The 18,903-nt window shown below is 41.4% G+C and overlaps 1 protein-coding gene across 1 annotated transcript; it reads right to left on the reverse strand.

Annotated features, from left to right (window-relative positions):
* Positions 1-2,289: 2,289 nt before the first annotated feature.
* LOC108679609 lies at positions 2,290-5,782 on the reverse strand. The gene is made up of 5 exons (XM_018168264.2): positions 5,255-5,782; positions 4,641-4,877; positions 4,352-4,447; positions 3,980-4,113; positions 2,290-3,645 (listed from the first exon to the last, which is right to left on the reverse strand). The coding sequence occupies exons 1-5, from the start codon at positions 5,660-5,662 to the stop codon at positions 2,979-2,981; spliced, it is 1,542 nt and encodes a 513-aa protein (XP_018023753.1). The 5' UTR covers positions 5,663-5,782; the 3' UTR covers positions 2,290-2,978.
* Between the last annotated feature and the right edge of the window lie 13,121 nt (positions 5,783-18,903).

The following is an 18,903-nucleotide window of genomic DNA, read 5'->3' on the forward strand; positions in this document are numbered from 1 at the left end:
CTTCAAACTATCGCCAGTCATGAAAAGATCCGGTCAAATGACACGAGTTTAGATCTATGAACAAGGCACGAAAAGGAAAAGAATCGGCGACAGGCCACATCAGGCCTACACTTCAGCGTCGACATCACTATGTTATGTTATGATATGACGTATATAATTTCTTCCCAAGTCAATACGGTTGCTGCAATTTAACAAAGCTTCTCCTAACAAACCCGATCGTGTTGATGTCATTCGAGGTCAGACTCGATTGAGTCAAGCTTGGCAATTTTAAGAGTTTTACTTCAAATTTAAACCCTGTTCAACTTTTCTATGCTGTGTGCGCTAGAGGTCAATAGTTGAAACAAACAATTCCGCGAAATCATTATTTTCGGCTAAGGTTTGCTCCAAATTCTGAGAGAAGATTTTGCAGCAGACGTTATCAATTATTGAGCTTCGTTTTTCACTATTTTTCACTGAATATAGCGCAAGCCCTAGCATTACGCTACCCTCACGGAACCCCCTCAAATGACATGTCTTGGGGAGGGGAGAGACGTCCAATTGTTCCTAAAGAATTATACAAGCTCTGTATTTTCACCTATCTGTTTTATTTCCATTCCAGTTGGCCACCAATCACACACAACATTGAAATAAATTTGTAGTTTTGGATTTTTCGATAAAACTAAAGAAGGCTTTCATAGACATTGATGTGATGGTGAAGAATTTTTTCAATGTACTTTTTAATGCTGTCCGGCATTGATTAAATAATCATAATTTCTTGCACGTTAGTTGTGCTTCAATTCAGACGATCGCTGCACAAGCAGGCAATCAGGCGCTAATTCCGTAAATTTTACGTGTCTTAAATCAGTCTGTGAAAAGCATACAGCCATTGATCATTTCATCCCTGGTATGCTTTCTACAATATTAGAAGACAAAACTTGCTTTACTGGTAGTGGTTATGGTCCATGTCAGCATTATTATCAAAAGGAATTATTTTACGTTCAAACCTCCCTTATTATCCAAGGACTTCGTCTATCAGGGTTGCCAGAGGGCCTAAAAAACGGCCTATCCGCGAAGAAAAAAGGCCTATAACTCAATATATACCTACCAGCATATTTGTATAGGTTAGGGTGTAAAAATTGCATTTCTTTTTTCTACCGTTTTTGTAAATTTAATTAGGAAGTGCCATTATCATAAATTTTATCTGGCAAACGCAATTGCAAAAAACTAAACCGCGGAATTTGTCCGGAAATAAAGACCGTCGGGCAACCCTACTGCCAATTCATTATTTTACATTACACTAATATTGCGGCTGAATCAAGAGCGCTAGTACTAAGAGGTATAGCATAAATGTCTAATCCATAGGGTATGGAGCTAGCAGAAGACTTGCAAAGAAAAATAACAATTCCCTTTTTCAATTGAACACCAAGAACTACCGTTCGCAGCGGTAACTTTCTCGCACGGAAGTCGGTTCGAACGCCGATGAAGATAGTTCAACCAATTCGTCATACGTTGCATAGCGTTAGGAATGAATTCTTGAAGGCCGGCCAATGTTAATTCAACACTGAATCAGGCCCTGTTAAGCCGAAGTCAGCAAGATACTCTGAAGCTATCAATTAATTAGGATTTGCAAAATCGCTACGATGAAACACCGAATTCACTCCCAGAACCTGTACATTCTTGAGCGTCCATTTTAGGCGTTGTGTCCTAATCACCAAGAGAACGAGTACTGTAGACGAGCTCACGGTACCATCTCAAATCTGAATAAACATTATCGAAGATCAATTTTTTAGCACAAGTTCATTTCTATGCAATTCAAATGAATTCTGCACGAAAACCATCAATCAATTAAGAACGTAATCACTTGAATTCACCCGGCATTCCAACACTGCGAGGTTACACACCATATTTTAAATTCAAACCTCCCTTACTATTCCTGGACTTTGCCAATCAGGGTTGCCAGAAGGCCTAAAAAACGGCCTATCCGCGAACAAAAAAGGCCTATTACTCAATATATACCCACTAGTATATTTGTAGGTTCGGGTGTAAAAATTGTATTTCTTTTTTTTGCCGTTTTTGTAAATTCGATTCGGAAGTGCCCCATAATTCACAGCTTTAATTAACATGCTGCACAGGTTTGGTCAAATCCTGCGTTCCGCGTTCGGAGTTTCACGATAGCGAGATAATTTTCGGAGCAAGAACTTCACTCCTGTCGGCGACGCGGGGCGTGCATCATAATAACAAGCGGTTGGTTCCTTGCCTGAACTATAAACTATGCACCGACTATACGCGAGGGATAGAAAAAAGAAGTGCTGACTGTTCAACTTTCATCAGTTTAATAAAAAATAGCATGTACACGATTATTAAGTATCATGTCAACAAAATTCCTAAAAATCAAGGAAAATTCAAACTTCACCGACTCAATGGATCAACTATTTATAAATTATCCCCCTAGTGCACACTACTCGTGATTATAAGAATTATTTTGGTTACGGCTGGCATTGCTCCACTGACGAGTTAATAGCCAACGCTAACTGGAGCCAAATGCAGCTCCATTCGCTGATTGTCTTAGGAACACTGGGGCCGTTATAGTTACTGTTCGTTACTGTTCGACAATGTTTCCTGTTATAGTTACTGTTCGGTCTTCATTTTAGCAACGTCGAAGATTAAAAATAAATCGAGTTTTGAATGAATCTAGTCTTTACAGATCGCGCCTAACGGCATAGAGTTACCAATTTAGCCAAACTAGTCTCGTATACAAGGCCTAATGAGGCAAATGAATGTTAATGCTTATAGTATGTCCATACGTTATTGGTCTAATGACATCTTTAGCGTCACGCTCTACACTCCGCAGCACTCCTATCGTAAAACAGTAAATTGCAACAAGCAGTTGAAACGTCCAAGAATATAACTTAAAACTCGTTTGGTTTAAAATTCAAGTAAAACATTTTAAATAACTTCCGTCAAATGACCGCGTTCAATTTAAAATTAAATTCAAATTCTTAAGGCTTGACTTGCGCCGGCCAAAAGGCTATTTTGATGTAGTTATCACCGGTACAGCCTTTAAATTGAACGTCGCTCGCATGCGAGCAGAACTCTTTCTTATAAGCATACCTAGTCACGAGGACCTTGTCAATAGAGACCGTGTAGGACTTGTTTGCGTACATGAAGACTGGCGTGATGAAGCGCCACAGGACACCCAGTGGCTTCGCTATCCCAACTTGCCGTCCATCCGCATCCGTGAGGATCATCTGCGCGTCCTTCAGAGTCGAGCCATCTTGCGTGTGCAGCTGGTGGAGGAGGATGGGCGAGGATACGGTGAAGTTCTTCAGGAGTATCATTTCTGTTACAGTACCAGGCTGAGACTTCCTGCCCTCACTCATGCGAGTCAGCACGCAGTACCGCAGCGTCTCAGGGGTGATGTCAATGCGGCTGTGCAGGACCTTGCTGCAGCGCACGCTTGACGGCAGACTAGAAGAAACGCCTCTCAGGTTCATCAGGATGCTCGTGCATTCTTGCGGCGAGAAAACTTGCGTCGGGACCACACGGTCTATGAACGTGTCGGAAGGAATGGACAGCAGCCTCAAGTGGGGCAAAAAGCGCTCGATTTTACCACGGATGTTCGAAGGAGACGTTTCACTGCCTTCGTATTCCAGTTGATGCGAGGCCCTGAGCAACGGGAGATAATTACAATATACCTAATTAATTACGAATTCCAAATGTATTACAGTTTAGCAAGGACCAACAGAGACGTTAGTATCCGAGTACAAATAAAGCTTTAATTATCTATGACCCTGTTAAACACAGTTTTAGTACAAATGTGCGTACGAGGTAGGGAAGCTAAAATTAACTCTACGTTAATCATAATTTCCCACTGAATGCAATTGGTGACCATAACGAATTCGAATGTGCAACGATTGCATTATTTTTTTGGGCCGTTACAGAATAATGCGTGATATTTTAATACACCAAGGTCTCTGCAAGATATAATTAACGAGCTTACCACTTTACGAGTCCTTCGAAGAGCTTTACTTCAGGCATGGGAAGAACAGGGCGCTGTAGGAGGTACAGCCAGAGCTCGTCCGTCATATCGGCGATGTGTTCGTCTATCATTTCTGACCACGAGCCGCTCACCTTCTGAAAGTCGAACAGAAGGCCTAACCTTCGATTCCATTCTTCACACCTAACCACGTCAAAGTTAACTCGCGGCAAACGCTTGCGATTTAAGCTTTAAGGTCAACTAGACGGATATTGAAGTCATCATGATTGCTTTGCTATGAAATGACGCAGTCAGAAAGCCTAAAGAATCTGTACAAAATTGATCTAGATTTTATATTCCATGCCATACAATTGATGGGACAATCAGAGGACTTACTTTCAGGCAGGCGTTCATCAAGACATCCTCCGAGTAGGTCTTTGCGACGCTAAAGACCTCCGATACATTTTCCAGCGAGACTTGGTACCTTAGATACTTGGGAAGAATTATGATTATTAGTTTTGATGTTCTGCAAACCTGGTAAACCAAACCAAGACTAGATCAGTCATGTGCCACGACAGAATAAAGTTTAGTTTGTATAGATCCAACTATTCAATGATAACTGGTATCCTACCTCAATGATAATAAACTGTCCCTAATAGGCAGCTAGCCAGAAAAATATACTAACATCTTTGCACATGGCGGCGATGCCATTGATCTGGTAAAGTTGAGCGACGTCGAACACCAAGATCGCTGTGACGACATTCTTTAGGTCGCTTGTGCCGAGGTAGAGGTTGTTCAAGATCCACTTGAAACCCTCCACGTTGCAGTGGAGCTTCACTCGTCCAGTTAAAGCTTCTTTGGTGTCCGTGTATAGCATGCGCTCGAAGACGAACGATGCAGACGCCAACACCAACTTGTGCGCCTACAAGCAGCAGCAGATCAGAGAAAATATGTGGCTCTAACATTTGCTAATTAGCTTCGGCTCGCAGTTACAAAGATATTTACTATATGCTTTCAGGTAAATGGTTGAATTCTATGATAGTTGAACAGTTTCAAAGCAATGATCTATCACAGCAGATGCACCTCTGAATTACTCTACTAAACCTTGTTATTCGCCATTTGGATATATACACCAACTTCAACAATGAAGTAATCACAGTTACGGAGCAATCTAGAAATAAGATAGCTGTTACTTCTGCTCAAAGACCCACACTACATCGTTTTGGTCACGAGCACGGCTCGTTTAACCGTTAACGTTAACCGGACTTCGTACTACGATCCCCAATCTCGACTACTCACCCGGATAACTTCATTGCTGTCGGCGAATGTGATGACGAGGTCACTGAGGTGCCCAAGGCTAAATAATTGAGAGAAACGTTGTGTAGTAGTAATCAGGTCACTCTGCCAGTCATCGGTAGCGGTGAAATTCACAGTTACGGGCTTCTCAACTCCGCACGAACAAGATTTCTCCTTAACTTCCTTCCCGAAAGAAAGAGACTTAAAAAATTCCACACGCGGCACCTCAGTGTACTGGTCAGGGTAGACGCCCTCCGCCTCAAAGGCGCTCTCTTCGTCCGTAGAGCTGCGCGTTCTCAGGGCCTGCGCGCGCTCGACAAGTGCTCGAGCCATGCAAAAGTTCTCTGTATTCTCGAAGCTGACAATAGGCCGACTATTTAGGTCATTCCCTAAATATATCGAGCGCTCCATCGTAGTTACTGGCAAATATTAGAGTAGAGTACGCGTCAGCAAAGTGGAAATTCTGCCTGTCAAATCTGGAAGAAGAGCGTTGGAAGGAAAGACAATCGCGAATGCAGTAGTTAAAAGAGCTGCAAATATCCACGCAATACGTTTAGCCATTCTATGTGAAAACATTTCTAACTGGTGACTTTCACAAAGGTTTAAGAATTATCTCTTTTACAAGTCAAGATGCTAACTATAAGCCCGAAGACAATCCAGCCCACGCACCGATGGCGCCCATTTACGAACACATTAACATTCACGAACCGCCTTCTAATCCAACAGCAGCCTTGACCATGCCCGCTCGTGAGGTGCAAGTTTCCAGACGACGACCACTTGCACGTAGGAGTTCAGCTAGAACTAATCCAAGGATAGAAAAAGCTTACCAGGTTCAAGCTCGAACAAATCCGGTTTAATTTTAAGGATATATCAACATAATCAACCCACAACATTCACTGTTTAATGACATCAGTAAGCAAACCTAAACCCTGACTAAATTAAAAATTAACTTTATATCTACACGGCCCCAACTACTTTCACCGTTCAGCAGTACTGCATAAGTCACCAGATTCTCTTCAAGAGGAACGCGACACATCACCAACCACTTGGCACCTAATTTCAGCAACATCATCAACTAAAGGTTAAACTAAGTATTCACGCGTCAAAGTAACATTTCAGAGGCCACGACTGCTTTTGATGGACAAGTGACAACGCTGCAAGTGTTGCCACACGATCAGACTAAAAATTAACTAGAGGAAAATTATATACTGTTTCGTGATTCTTTTTCGCTTTCTTCAGGAATAATAAAACTCGTAAATTAACGCTTGGTTGGTATGCTGAAAAGGCCGTTACGAGGAGCCAAAAAATGAATATTTATCGATAAAGGTCTATAAATTTCTTTGAAACTGATCAAATACCCAAAAGGTTTCAAATGGTAAAGACTAAATATTAAAATGAGAATGCTAAGGACGATCGGTATTGGCGAGTAATTAATATCATGGCAAAATAAATTGTGATTTTCCTCTAACGTGGGTTCTTGAAAAGCGACTTACTGTCATTTTATAATAATTGCAAACGTATCTCGTGAGCCAGGATTTTATTGAATAAACAATGAGGAATTGTGTATGCGACCTGAAGAGCGAATGTAACGTCGTCATGGCAACCTTAACTACATTTGCAGCTGGGATGAGGCTTACTGTGAATGCAGAACTGGCAGTGCAATGTACACTGTACAGTGCCGGTAATATAATTTATAAAGCCAGCACTGTGATGTGTAAAGCCGTACTGTGACGTTCCGAGTCCTTTTCTGGACACTTAGTGCTTCGTGAAGATGAAAAGCCTGCGAAGTGACATTCAGAGCCTGCACTCTGACGTTCGGTGCTCCGTGACATTCAGAGCCTGCACTCTGACGTTCGGTGNCACTTAAAACTCAGAGTCCTCTTGCTCAGGATGCCTCGATGGATTCATTGATTATAGATTGCTTACCCGATGCACGTTGGAAATAAATCTTTAATTATTATTAGAATTATTAGGTCCCTCGTGATGATTAAAGTTTTGATATTGGAAGATCGTGATGTAAGATAGAAATTTAGTTAAGAAACACGAGATATTTATATCAAATATCGAAAAATTACTAAACAGCATTTCAAAGATTTCAGGTAATGTATCCAACTGTAATTATGATTTATTGCTTGAAAATACAAGCTCGGATGCTCGAACAAAATCGAGCATCGAAATGTTAAATGCTCTTCAAAGCCTGCCTTTGCAGCGCCACAAGCTAGTCGCACATTAGAATTTCGCTGAATTTACCCAGCTGTGAAAAAACATCGATGCGTTCATCCAAATGCATTAATTGCGTACAACAAGACTCCAGATTATTAGTTTGATTCTGGACTGTTTGTTTTAGTTTGGTTCTGGATTATTTGGTTCTCAATCTTCATGAATTACGTGCATAACACTTATCTCAATTAACCTTCATTACTTATGTGCTTTAAGACTTGTCACAATCTTCATGACTTGCGTGCTGTAACACCTGTCTCAATCTCTATGGCTTACGAGCAGTAACACGTGCGCTCACACGGGTCTTAGTCCTTCTGTCCTACGTGCAGTGACACAGGTCTCAATCTTCTCGTCCTGTGTGCGATAACAGGGGTCTAAATCTTCCTATCCTACGTGCGATAGCACGGAAATCTATCTTCTTGTCCTACGTGCCGTTATACTCGTCCAAATCTTATCTTACCTGCGGTAACACGAGTCGCAATTTTCTGGCCTGCGTGCGTCAACACGGGTCTCAATCTTGTCCTAGTGCGATGGCACGGATCTCAATCTTCTTTTCCTGGTGCGGTCACACGGATCTCAATCTTGTCCTAGTGCGATGACACGGATATCAATCTTTTTTTCCCAATGCGGTCACACGGATCTCAATCTTCTTTACCTGGTGCGGTAACACGAATCTCTATCTTCTTTTCCTGGTGCGGTAACACGGGTCCCAATCTTCTTTTGCCACGTATGGTAACACGGGTGTCAATCTTTTTGTGCCAGTGCGGTAACACAATGGCTCGGTTTAGTCTTACGCTCATGTTGGTTTCCAATAGTCGATTCAAGGCGCATTCGGACGCTTCACCGAAGCTGCCGCCATTTGTGGAAGCTTTTGATGGACGGACGGCGGTTTCTGCTTCAAACGGTAGTCATCTATCTGCTAACGGGTAAATTGACAGTGCCATATGATAGGAGCGAGCTTGTCCCCCGTCATACCCGTCCCAGTAATTGGCACTCTGCCTGCTCCTCCAGGTCCACGCCACGCTGCGCAAGCACTAAATAGATTAAATTAGGGCTACAATTAAATAATTACTTGCTCCCAATTTAATATTTGTGGTATAGACTGATTCACTTTTGGACAATGAATGAATTAAAAATGTAGTCCTAAGAATTAACAACCAGCGGGCAAGCTTTCTGAAAAATTCAAAAGTTCTTATTTATTGTGTTGGACTAAAGAAGCGATTGGGAATTTCAGTTGGTATGAAGACTAATGTATAATTAACATGATTCAATGTCGCATCCTCAGCATCTTGGCAAAAGAAATACAAATGAATCATTCGCATTTTATTATCGTCGCACAAACGCAAAACGTGATTTGTGCATTGAAATGTTGACGAGGAATTCGATTGTTAAATTCAGGTAAAAGATATCAGATATAAGATATACTTCACTTAGGTTCTCGAACACATTTAAAATTATTTTGTTTATTCGGTCTACACATTCTTCCATTTCATTTGAGATGTTGTTTAAGACACCAAATGTAATTGCTTTTATGGCGTGTAAAACAATTCTATAGCTTCAAGTTTAACGAAAAGTAGGAACATTATAATTGGAGATTTTAATTGTGCAAATTGCAGAAGAGCTTATAGGTGCGAGCCTCTAGGCGCCATGCAGAGAGACTATAGTGAGGCAGCAGCTTGGTGGGCGCTCGGCAGTGCTGTTGGAACTGCCTTTCGGAGCCGTGTGAGTTAATAAATGTTTATCTTAGGTTCTTGTTGATCCTCAGAATAACTGCAATCAAAAATATAATTATAGTCGAATAGAAGGTTATAATGAGTCAATGTGAAAAGGAAGGAAGACCAATGCGAAAATAAATAATTAAAAATAAATGAGTAAATACAATAAATGTGCCTCTATAATACGTTAGCTCCGAACAAATTGCATCTTCACCACTCATTAGAGAATCAAACTTTCCTATTTTCGATCATAATTTATTTGCTTTACTTGTGCGAACACAAATTCAAGAAGAAAACATGAAAGTGCAGGCACCTCATCTTCTGAAATTATTGAAACGATAACAGCAGCAGTCAAATAATGGCTCGAGGTCTTTCATTTGTAATCCTAACCGAATTAATCAAGTAATACAACACGCCATACCCTCATTATACTTTCTGCAACTAGCATTTCCTGCCATGCACTACCTCTCAAAACGAGATGGCAGGCTTGAAAACACACCTCTTAAATAAATAATACTCTACATTGAAATCTGTATTAGGTTTCTGAAAGGCTGCAGCTGACGTGCATACGATGATACGATCAAATACTATGAAGAATAATAATGGAAGATGAACAAATCTTCGCTGCATATGTCATCGATCTAGGAGACTCTACTTCCATGAGGTATAAAACTCAGCCTGAGGCTGGTGTCAGATGTCATCGCTAGAAATTTTCTATCTTCAGTGAGGCTAATAACCATGGTCACTGTACCGCAAAGAATATATTACTTTCAGAACCACGCCGTATGAACCAGAGTGCAGTGTAGCCACGTTTGAACAGGGCTGCAAATGACGCGTGATTATGCACCGTATGTTTGGCTTTTTAGATAAGATTAATGTGACATTCTTCGCATGCTCATTAGTATCGGTATTCTGAGACGGTATCAGAAATCCCTTCAAGATCCGTTAAGCCATATGGACTTTACTGTAAGAAAAATAAAAAAAAGACTGCAAATATGAGCACCAGCACCTTTCGAGAACGCAATTGTCATCTTTACGCTCCGACCGCAGCAGCTCTTGAACGGCTGATGTTGTAGCCACGTTCTCACAGCCATTCTCGAATATCATTCTCGATGAAATCTACTCGCATATAGTTACTCTAATTAATTGTGGATGTTTCTATTACAGACGTATAATTTTCCAGAGATTCAGCAAGTGATCTATATAAAGAGTACAGAAATAAATTAATAATATATTTAAAGTAAATAAATAATAAATCGCACCTAATATCTGCCATCATTTGATTAAAGAGTTCATATTTATGATTAATTCTACAGCGGAATATATGAGTTACACGTTTTCGAGTGCTTTCGCTTAAATATTGAGGACTGGAAAATCTTACTTAAAGGAAAAAAAATCATTCACTCTCAATCTTCTTCAAGACTTCTTCAATCTTCAACAAGAATCTAATTCACTCGAAAAAATGAGAACGACTTTCAACAAACCTCCTCCTACCACCGAGCTCTGCAGTACCAGCTTCCCCGCCACCATATGAGCGTCGGCCGCAGGACGCAACGCTCCAGAGGNTCCAGGCACGGGGCATCACTTGAGTCTAAGCCCAGAGCTGTGCTGCACAGCATCCAGGCACGGGGCATCACTTGAGTCTAAGCCCAGAGCTGTGCTGCACAGCATCCAGGCACGGGGCATCACTTGAGTCTAAGCCCAGAGCTGTGCTGCACAGCATCCAGGCACGGGGCATCACTTGAGTCTAAGCCCAGAGCTGTGCTGCACAGCATCCAGGCACGGGGCATCACTTGAGTCTAAGCCCAGAGCTGTGCTGCACAGCATCCAGGCACGGGGCATCACTTGAGTCTAAGCCCAGAGCTGTGCTGCACAGCATCCAGGCACGGGGCATCACTTGAGTCTAAGCCCAGAGCTGTGCTGCACAGCATCCAGGCACGGGGCATCACTTGAGTCTAAGCCCAGAGCTGTGCTGCACAGCATCCAGGCACGGGGCATCACTTGAGTCTAAGCCCAGAGCTGTGCTGCACAGCATCCAGGCACGGGGCATCACTTGAGTCTAAGCCCAGAGCTGTGCTGCACAGCATCCAGGCACGGGGCATCACTTGAGTCTAAGCCCAGAGCTGTGCTGCACAGCATCCAGGCACGGGGCATCACTTGAGTCTAAGCCCAGAGCTGTGCTGCACAGCATCCAGGCACGGGGCATCACTTGAGTCTAAGCCCAGAGCTGTGCTGCACAGCATCCAGGCACGGGGCATCACTTGAGTCTAAGCCCAGAGCTGTGCTGCACAGCATCCAGGCACGGGGCATCACTTGAGTCTAAGCCCAGAGCTGTGCTGCACAGCATCCAGGCACGGGGCATCACTTGAGTCTAAGCCCAGAGCTGTGCTGCACAGCATCCAGGCACGGGGCATCACTTGAGTCTAAGCCCAGAGCTGTGCTGCACAGCATCCAGGCACGGGGCATCACTTGAGTCTAAGCCCAGAGCTGTGCTGCACAGCATCCAGGCACGGGGCATCACTTGAGTCTAAGCCCAGAGCTGTGCTGCACAGCATCCAGGCACGGGGCATCACTTGAGTCTAAGCCCAGAGCTGTGCTGCACAGCATCCAGGCACGGGGCATCACTTGAGTCTAAGCCCAGAGCTGTGCTGCACAGCATCCAGGCACGGGGCATCACTTGAGTCTAAGCCCAGAACTGTGCTGCACAGCAAGCATAAAGAGAGGCTCGACGAAGAGGGATTACTTCACAGCAAACGAAAACGCAGCCACTTGTTTTTCGGAAGTCTAATTAATGATAATGGGCGCAGAGAAATCTCAGTTTGATGGTCGCCGCTGCAGAATGCTTTTCTTGACTATTCGTGAACGTATATTCGGAATCAGAAATCGTCGATACACAATGAATTAGATGCCTATGTCATATTTTTGCTCGGAAACTTTGAGAACATTCCTGGGGACATGAAATGTATTAATTTAAAGATATTACTAGCTCCAACGGAAAGAAATTTTTCAACGGAATATTGTAGCATAGGAAAAACATCCATCCAATCAAACATCAGGTTTAAGAATTATAACGACGCTTTTTCTTATCAGTCTTGCACATTTACAGAGAATTATCTTGCTGACAATTATGCTCTACAAAGTTCACTCAAGCACTTCTGAATAAAAATTGAATCCGATTTCTCCAGAGCGACTTAGTTAACTCTATGTTCCAAAGAGAGCCAGTCTCTGAATTAAATCATACACATAAGACAGCATAATTTGATGAATAATTTTGTAATTATGGAATAATTGGAAGTTAGGAGTTCATATTAATTGCTTAAAAAAACTAACTAAAAAATAAGAAGCTTTTAAAATTTACTGGACGCATTTACAGGGTCAGATTTAGCATGTCACTAACTTGCCTGCAAAAAGACAATGCAAATAATATAGCCTCGTATAAAAGCGTTGAGTTATTATTGAACATTCACACGTACATTTCACATTTGAATGAAAATAATGTCATATCAGCATGAGTCCAACTATACAAGGAATGGTCCCCTTCAAAAAGTGCAACGATTTGCCGATATGAATTACGAATTAATTTCTTTTTAACTACATCATCGCGCACCGTGAAGTGGCCGTCCTATAATGTACAGTCGTGCCATGTGTGTGAGGGTGGCCGTCCTAAGCGGTTCCCTGACATCTCATCATCCGAGACATTTAATAATTGACACATTTCATCATTATAGCAATTCAGCAGTGCACATCTCATCATTGTAATATTTCATCCAAGCCCGAAGTGCATTTGTCATATTTAAGTATACGTATGTAGTTGTAACCTAATTATATAGGAGGACTTTTTGTGTTTGTCACCAAATAAACTTATTCCAGCCATGAATTTAACCCCACGATGGTACGTGTATCACACATTATGTGATATCGCACATTGCTGTAGTGATATCTAGATTATGTAGTGATCTCTAGATGTATCACACATTATGTGATATCGCACATTGCTGTAGTGATATCTAGATTATGTAGTGATCTCTAGATGTATCACACATTATGTGATATCACACACACAAGGCGCATTATATGCTATCAAATTGTTCTGTATGTTAACTACTTAGTTGCACCTGCATGTACTTACGTATTTTTGTAAAATGCACTTTATTTAATGACGAAATGTTATGGTGATAAAATGTGCAATAATGAATTGCTATATTGATGAAACATATTGCATATAAAAGAACCGAATGATGAATTGCTGGAGTAATGAAATGTGTCAATGATGAAATATCTCGTTTGATGAGGTGTCTGGACACAGCCTTAAGCATGTAAAGTCGCACTGTGTGTATCCACGAGTCGTCCTATAAGACTGTACAGTCGCGCGACATGTACGTCCACGGCATGTACTAGAAACATGTACAAGGTACAGTCGAGCCAAATACACATGGAGGCGTTTCTGCGGCGCTACTTTTCCTTCAGAAGAGAAAATTTGCGCCGCAATTTTTCACGGCCGTCTGCGCGCGGTGTTCACATCACACGAGCGTGGGGCCTCTCGCCTGTCGGATTAAAAACTCTGAGCAGAAAATAAAAACTAAACTTAAAATGCAGCGAACATTTGGCGCGGTCTCCGCGGCTGCGGGCTGTGCACGTCCGGTGTTAGGCCGTGTTGTGGCATGAGTGGAACGGCCATGATGATGTTATACGCCTGACTTGTGTGAATTACACATTTTATTGTCGGTTGTGTGATCTTAAATTATTTCTTTTGCATGAATGGACCGCAGGAGTAAACGCACCCTTCGTCAAACCAATTCGGTCTAATTTGTTTTAGTCGAATTTGTTCCTTTTCATTGTGCCATCTGTTAAAAGTGAATGAATTTGTATAAGAACCAGAACTTTCGGCCGTTCAGCAATTGGTCAAAATATCTTATTCGTGCGCACAGACGTATTTTATCTTCATCATCCTAGACCGCATTTAACTAAGTTAAATAAAATTTTAACTTAATGTCTAATTTTCAGTGAACTTACAATCGGAAACCGCATGCATATACATTTCAAGCAAAATTCGATAACCTACAAGACATCGTACCTAATCCCGAGTGGGAACTCCTAACATTCACAATGTATGTAGGAGTGATAAATTATACGTGGAGCACACATTTGGTAGCTTGATGTCAATGTTTTTTGCAGGTTGTGCGCCCTCCTGGAGCATCAATGTCGAAGCAACGCACCGCACCAAAATCAGGTCACCGAAAACTCACAACAAACTTCCTCATCTTTCTTTACATTCGTTCCTCTAATGGAGCCTTGCATGGTAATGTTTGGCTTCTTCATTGAACATTCAAATAGATTATATCAAGGTAAAACAGCTTACGGTTGACCTCAAAACAGATGTAACTTCACTGTTTATCTTCCGCTCTAAGAATTTACAAATATTATTCAGTGTCCTTAGGCTGTTTCGCTGCCGCCCCGATGGCCTGCATGGGCGACGCAGATCCTGCACTAAGCCGCGCCGGATTGTGTCGCCGCGGTGGCAGCGATGAGACCAGGACAGAGACTGTGCAACAATGTTAACGACTGTTCCTTGAGTTATTTTATCTTCATATTACAGCGATATGTTTGCTCATATCCATCTGATCCAAGGCGGCGAGACTATGAGCATCAAATATTTGAAAATGGATGCAATTATTGATGTATTACAGTGATTATTTATCTATTATATTCACGCGTGACCCAAGTCTTAAATTAAGTCACCTCACCCTCGATGGTATATACATACAAATATTGACTTAGAGCATATCAAGTTCGTTTCAAGTTTTAGGGGTGAATTCATAATAGAGAACACAGTGCAAATTATTTTTATGAAATGAAAAGCATACATGACATAATTTTAATAATTTAATTCGAAATTTATGCACATGAAACACGAAGCGAAACCGAAACCAAGATGAATTGAACACAAATGATCCGTCGTCAAGTTTGTGTGGTACGAATTCCTATACATCAACTTATCCTGCAAGGTGTAAACAATATTGCACTCATAAAATACCCACTGTTTTCAGTTCTATGAAAAACTCAAAACTGGAGAAAAACTAGTATAAAAAGTATGAACAACTAAGTAAGTCCCCATTACGGCTTTTCAAAGCAGATAAAATGCGTTTATCTGACACCATAGATTTTACGTGCAGAATAAACTATTAACAATAATAACTATTTCGTGCAGAAAAATAAAATCTTCGACAATTAAACACAACGCATAACGTGCAGAATATGAAGGTTGTTAAGCACTGTGCTGCATCGCTTGCGCCTAGAACAGCCAGAGGCGCTGCTGTGCCGCCTAGAAGATGAACTGCTCAATTGAAATTCGATGGTAATGTCCTGCGCAGTTCTAGGCAGAGCTTCGGTCCTATTAAGGCCCATTACTGCCATTGATTTTGATTTCCCGTGGTTTCCTTAAGGAGCGCCGCGGCTGAGGACAAGGAGTTTGGGAGCTTGTATAGTGCGAAGGCTCTTACATACGTAGAGCCTACGGGCACACGTCTGGCAGAAGCGGCAGCTACCGGTGGCATACAGCAGAATTTTAATGTGTTATACGCTTCTTATCAATTATACCTTTTGCGTTGCAGACGTTCTCGAAACAAGCCAGTGATGCATCTATGATTATTGTCAATTATCCATCCGCTTCGTCGCCCAAAGCAAGGACACGCAATAAAAATTATTTTTTTTCATTACATTAACTCGGTTCTGTTTAACTTCCTAATCATGGGGGGATTACGAATTTTTTAAAAGGGAAGGAACATTTGAAGCAGGCCATATCGTCTTGTTGGGATTTCATGGAAATTTTTTAATAACAAAATAAATAATTTTATTGAAAATATTCTTTCGGCTCCTCGGAACGACTCAACATGAAATAAATTGTTCAGTCACCACAGCCCACAAACTAAAGCAAACTATTGACAAGTCGTCGAAGCACTGGAGCTCATGCACGATATACAGATAGAAGAAATCTATAACACTTTGGAGCGCTGAAATCATTAACATGACATTTCTGCCTGTGAATATATAGTTCCATGGCATTTGCTTGGAAATAAGCCTAGCAGCTCCCTGCAGCTACCAATAATTACCTCTAGATTACGCTGAGCGTCGCAGGGGCTGCCAATCCAGGTAATTAAAATCAATAAATATAAATTAGCCCAGATATTGCTATCTTAAGCAATTTCTTTGAAGCTGTAACTCTTAGGGCGCAAGAATGTTTGCAGATCAAAATCAATCTTTGCTCAGATAAGTTACTTGAAAATCGTGTCTAGTCATTTGACAGCAACGCAGGATAGCCAAGAAGCAATATTTAATTGAAATTGGAATCATTTTATCGGTGCAAAAAGCACTATACACTTTCCCATCTTCTGAGACCTCATCGTCATCTAGCCCCTCTCAGCTTGGTCAACTGCTGAAGAGAAACTTCTGTCTCTTATACACATCTAGATGTGTATAAGAGACAGATTTATGCGCGTGATGTCACTCTGACGTCATTCCTTTGAGCGAACATTTTTCATCCTGGACTCTAGCCACTCGTTCGTACTGGCATGTATTTTCTTAAATGTCATTACTGCACCTTCATGTACATCATGCCTGGTAGTTCTGCGTGACACGAAAGTTCTACCTATCCTAAATAATCAACCTAACGTGGATATTCGATATTTGTCTCTTATACACATCTAGATGTGTATAAGAGACAGCCACTATAGGCTTCGTGGCACGAATGTTCTCAATGGAACGAATAATCTCCGTTGATCGAATATTTCCGTGGCACGAAAATTCTCCGTTGCACGAATGTTCTACGTGGAACGAATTTTATCCGTGGCACGAATTTTGTCCGTGGCACGAATTTTGTCCGTGGCACGAATTTTGTCCGTGGCCGNTCCACGGATGTAGCTTGAATCTTTATATATTGTTTTGTATAGTATCGTAACTCCTACCTTTATACATTGTTTTGTATTGTCTTATAGCTCCTACAGTCCTACCTTCATACATTGTTCGGGTGATTAGACAGTCTGTTTTTTTTTGGCCTTTCCACTCCAAGGAATTAGATATGCTCGAGAACACACTTAGATCTTCACCAGTCACCACGACTGTCAGTTCTACGCGACGTGTTGCTGTAATTGTAATGCCTGATGATGAAGGCATAACTATAAGTTAGTAATTGGAAAATATATAAATGAATAACAATATAGCAGTAATAACTTTAGTATAACCAATTCCTTTGTTAAGAGGAGCGGTGGTGTTGTAGCTTACATCAACCGTGATCTAGTTTAGGAGCAACATTGCAGCAACATTGAAAAGTGCCCAAATCTCGCTTCTATTTAGAATGTGTTCAAAATATTTACAGCCATCTTAAATTGGAATTCGGCCTCAAGCCCAGTGGCTGTTCTAGTGATCTGATGCATTTCTTCATTACTCCACTGCCAGTGGAGTAAGGAAGAAATAACATAACATAACACAACATAGTGATGTCGGCGCTGAAGTGTAGGCCTGATGTGGCCTGTCGCCGATTCTTTTCCTTTTCGTGCCTTGTTCACAGATCTAAACTCTTGTCATGCATCAGATCACTAGAGCAGCCACTGGGCTTGAGGCCGAATTCCAATTCAACATGATGTGAGAACAGTCGTACCTTATATAAAATATATAGAAGATAATACAAATTTTCTCAACGACTGTGCAAGCTGGGGGCGAATGTATAGGCCGTCTCTCATCCAAAGTTCGTGCAGTAAACTATGCAATGTTATGGTGGAGCTCTGCTCAACTTGCGCCCGCACGGCGCCACATCGTCTGAGGCCTCTTTAATGCTAGAAGTAATCGAAATGTTCCAGAATAAACTTCTTCCGATTGGCTCTTCTGATTGCTTCGATCATAGCGTTTAACTTCAAGCTCAAACTGCACCATCCACGATGATCGGTGAAGGGAAGCAAATAATCAGCAGTCGTATAAATAATAAATTTGCATGCATATTTACCGTACCAACCAGCACATCAACATAAAATCGAAAAAAAAACAACGCATCGATTGTTGTGCTAAAAGAAGTAATTTTGAAGTCGATCTGTCCACGCGGACTCGGGAATAACACGAAGGACAACAGATAATAGCTATTTACAAGAATAAGTTATATATATATATATAATATTTTTCTGCTTCTCGTTCATTAGACCGAATCGACACTTCTGATTCGGTGTTCATGGGCAGCACGGTAGTGCGTAGTGTACGAAATAGTTTGTTTTGGGAACCGCTTTCAGAGCCACAGCCACACTTCATTTCATTCAGCAGGGAAGGCAGGCTTTTAGGTGTTTAATGCAGCCTGTTGTCGAGCAGCTCTGGCTGTCAACCAAGACAAATCTTGTCTGATTTTGTGTCTCAGAGCGCATCCGCCATATTCCGATGGCTATTACAGCATTTATTTTAACTGAATTCAGGGTGCAAGTTGCATTACCAATAAATGTTAACTACACACCTGCAATGTTAAGTTGACTAAAAAATAAAAAAGTACCAAGGAAGCATTTCTTGAATATAAAAATTGACAACCTGTTCAGATCGTTGAAGTAAATAGCGTGTTAGGCATTCTTTGTTAAGGTATTCAACCTTCTGAATAAAAAGAAATATAGAATTAATAGTAACCGAGAAACCCCAATGGTAAAGTATTTTTCACATGTGAGAGAATATGTTCTGCATCTCATCGCTATT

Source organism: Hyalella azteca, unplaced genomic scaffold (genome assembly GCF_000764305.2).
Source record: "Hyalella azteca isolate HAZT.00-mixed unplaced genomic scaffold, Hazt_2.0.2 contig1071, whole genome shotgun sequence".
Classification (NCBI taxonomy): Eukaryota; Metazoa; Arthropoda; class Malacostraca; order Amphipoda; family Hyalellidae; genus Hyalella; species Hyalella azteca.

Excerpts from the sequence above, each read along its gene's own strand:
- LOC108679609 (XM_018168264.2), bottom strand. The coding sequence starts at position 5,662 with ATGGAGCGCTCGATATATTTAGGGAATGACCTAAATAGTCGGCCTATT. Across the intron at positions 4,114-4,351 it reads TGATGAACGCCTGCCTGAAA|AAGGTGAGCGGCTCGTGGTC; the intron begins GTAAGTCCTCTG and ends TTCGACTTTCAG. Across the intron at positions 3,646-3,979 it reads TTCGAAGGACTCGTAAAGTG|GGCCTCGCATCAACTGGAAT; the intron begins GTAAGCTCGTTA and ends CCCGTTGCTCAG.